This window comes from Thalia democratica, chromosome 6 (assembly GCF_965202585.1).
Source record: "Thalia democratica chromosome 6, ktThaDemo2.hap1.1, whole genome shotgun sequence".
NCBI lineage: Eukaryota > Metazoa > Chordata > Thaliacea > Salpida > Salpidae > Thalia > Thalia democratica.
In genome coordinates, this window is record NC_139170.1 from 41394801 (window position 1) to 41398332 (window position 3532).

At 30.8% G+C, this 3532-nt stretch overlaps 1 protein-coding gene across 1 annotated transcript; it reads right to left on the reverse strand.

The window, feature by feature from the left end:
* Positions 1–1048: 1048 nt before the first annotated feature.
* On the reverse strand, positions 1049–2290 carry LOC145839079 (WD repeat-containing protein 7-like). Its single transcript, XM_082946690.1, has one exon. The coding sequence runs from the start codon at positions 2288–2290 to the stop codon at positions 1049–1051; it is 1242 nt and encodes a 413-aa protein (XP_082802816.1).
* Between the last annotated feature and the right edge of the window lie 1242 nt (positions 2291–3532).

The window sequence follows — 3532 nt, forward strand, 5'->3', positions numbered from 1 at the left end:
ATCTAATTTGTAAGCTAGTGTTTTACTTTTTCAGTTTAAAAAATGTATCAATGCATTGTAAAAACGTCAAGGAAATTTTTAAAACAAACAAACTTAATTTAAAATGTTTTTATTAAAAATGTTTATCTTATAAATTATTTAAAAAAAATTAAATAAAATGATAAATTTTTAGGTCTAAATTCTAGGAAGTACTTGTTATTTTTTAAAATGTATTTGAAAATAAATTTGTACAATAAGTATATCTATAAGTTATTCTGTATATAAAAATAAACTCTTAAGATGAGATTGAATGACAGCTAAGTAAATGATTACGGAGAATTCTTTTTTTACTACAAAGTATGCAAGATTTTTATTTTAATAAAGCAACTTCAGCAAAAAATATAAAAACATTCTAATATTTTTAAACTTAATTATTATTAATTAATATAAAACTAATTCCTAGTTGCTTTTTAATAACATATTAATTTAAGATAAGTTGATGTTTATTAGAAATATAAATGTTTACTTATATGAAAACGTTGTTGACAGGTTTTAGTTAAAATGGAGTTTAAATGCAGTATATGTCTAGACAAGCTGTTTTCAGCAAACACTGATGTTTCTGTCCCCCAATGTGGCCACATGTATCACAAAAACTGTTTAGAAAGCTATATGAAGATTAAGAAAAAGTGTCCGAGTTGTAGGTCTGGTATCACAAGCATTGTGAAAACAGTGTACCCTGACGTTTATAGTGAACTTAGTTATAGTAGTTGTTCAAATGAGGCGAAAGAATTTCTTGAAGAGATGGGTGACTACCAAAAGGGAAAAAGAATAATTATGATTGATTTGATTAAAAAGCTTGACCAAGAAAACACAAGTATAAAAGAAGCTAAGAAAAGTTATCAAGAAAACATTAAAACTGGTAAAGTGTTTCTTAAATGTTTCGAGAAAGAACACAGAGACTTGCAAGAAAAGAGTAAAGAATTGACTGTTGTAAACATTGCTTTGTTAGCAGATGTAAGAAAACTATGTAAAGATAAAGAAAGTGTTAAAGTTTGTGAAAATATAAGTGTTAATAGTGAAGAAAAATGGTGCCGTTTTCTTTCCCGCAGCAGAGAAAGCACAGAGTTGATATGTACAAGGTGGCAGTGATCCCCTCGAGATTTTCAGACTTGGAGCTGAGCTGGTCGATGATTCCGTTCGGCTTGTACTGCAGGTTGTCCCACAAGTTTTTGAAGCTGGACTTCATTTTCACTTTCAGTTGAGTGTCAAAAATAAAATATTCTGTATTGAAAACAGAAACGGCTCCGCTTGAATCTCCTATTATTATCTCATTTGAGAGAGGTTTAAAAATCACTGCAGGGGGCAATATGCACTGGTCTTCACTTAAAAACAAGCTTGTTGATTGTGGTTGCAACGCCAACTGGGAGTCTGTGTTCAACTTTGCTCTGTAAAACTGTTTTTCTTGCAGGTTATTGAATGGTAAAGAGTATTTGACAAAACTGCCGCACCTGGTCCACAGAACTACAATGTTTTCATACAAAAACTCCCCTCCAGCCCATTGAAAGTTTGATTTTGGGGAACATTGACAAAGTACTGAGTAGTCTGTTGAATCGCAAACATACCATGAGTTGGAAGTCACTATCAGCAAAAGCTGTTTGTCTGAAGTGCATGAGGTCACGTAGACAGAGTTTGAAAAACCAAAGTGCTTTGATTCCTCCTCGTATATCAATGTGTGTTTTGCTTTAAACTGGTAGTTCCAAACTTTCAAAATCCCACCGTGAGTCAATCCCACCACTGTCAAGTTCTCTTTTTCCTCAGTGTTCAGCACACAAGCTGATGAAATCCAGTCTGGGAATATCTTTATTGCCAGCGTCAATGTGACCTGTAGCGTTTTTGAGTTGAGTATCAGTATTTCTTCGAAGCTGCCGTAGCACAGCACTGAAGGCTGAAGCTTTCCATTTATGCAAGGGTTGCAGCTGGAAATTGCAGTGGGCTTGCCGGGGAGTTTGGAGAACTCTATGCACTTGCAGTCCACGCTATCCCACAGGCATATTTCCCCGCTCTCTGAAGTGCTGATGAAATTCTCACAAGCTGAAGGTGATTCAACAGCTGCCAGGCCATTCACGCAGTCAGAGTGGCCAAACAGCAGCCTCTGTGGGTAAAAGATGCCGTCTGTTTGCTTCCACAGGCAGATGTGGCCGTCCCTGCAGCCTGTTATTATTGAGTGTGGGGTGTGCAAGATGCTGCATATTTTGTGGGTTGGAGGTTTGTTGCCCCAAAACACCAAGGGCACCAATGTGTTTGAAGCCATGATGAGTTTTAAATAATGTGTTTTATGTCCCTGTAGTATTATATTTATAAAATTTACAAATTATAAAAAAATTTAAAACAATATGTTAGTTCACTTTGAAGAAGAAAGGCAGTACTTTGATTTTTTTAAAGTAAAACATAATTTTATTATACAATATATTTAAAGTCATAGAATTTGTTTGTTAAAATTTTATATAAATGTAAAAATTGGTACATGGTGTGGAAAAAGTATTAGTTTTTATAAGGCTATCATTTTATTCAAAATAAAAGTTTTTCACCAGCATATAAAATTTTTAAGAATTTTTTTTAGCAAAAAAACACTTTATAACTATGGAAATGAAACATTAATTTAGGTGATTAAACCTGAACAGCTTTATAAACATTTAAGACGTTATTTAATTGTTTTCAATAAAAACTAACAGAACAATTTAATTAATTAATGAAATTTTAACAAAGTTCAAATAATTTTTATTATTTATAATTTAACCAGATTGTATTTATAATTAAAGTCATAGTGGAAGTTCAACATTTTATTTTACAAAAATTAATTAAGCTTCTGTTTGAAAACTTAAGTATAAAAGATAAGATACTTTTAATAGTATAACAGGCATTTAATTAACTTGTGAGATATAAGAGTTTTGTACAAAATTTCTGATTCAAACATGTGTGATATTTTTTTATTCTTAAATTTTTCAGAAATTTGAAAAATTCACTAAAAACTTATTTCCCTTCTATTTCAAAGCAATCTATTTCATTTTCTAAAAGCATTTTCAAAAAACATATTTTTGAAAAAAATACTGGAAAATTTGAATATACGTTTTCAACAAATTGTTCATAATTTATTCAAAATTAAACTAAGAATTGAAATATTTACATCAATTGCTCAAAAATTGTAGGATGTAATATCTATTCTTTAAATATATTTTGAATTTCTGTTTGCACATTTCTTTAGGAACCTTTAAAACTCTTCAACTTTGATAGCTTATACTTTAATAATTGATTTGAATTTTTTTATTGAAAAACAATATGGTAACTTAGTGATAAAGCAGGGTTTTCTAAAGTATGCCAAGTGGCCACCTTGGGGGCCATGTGGTCATCATTTGAAATATACACTAGACATTCTGAAGTTGATGATGAAAAAAAAAAGTCTTGATGGTTTTTATGGTAGTTTTGAAACTTTATCAGAGTATATCAAATACATAATTCATGAGGTTGAAATTTAAATGATGTTACATAAAGATAA

Excerpts from the sequence above, each read along its gene's own strand:
- LOC145839079 (XM_082946690.1), bottom strand. The coding sequence starts at position 2,290 with ATGGCTTCAAACACATTGGTGCCCTTGGTGTTTTGGGGCAACAAACCT.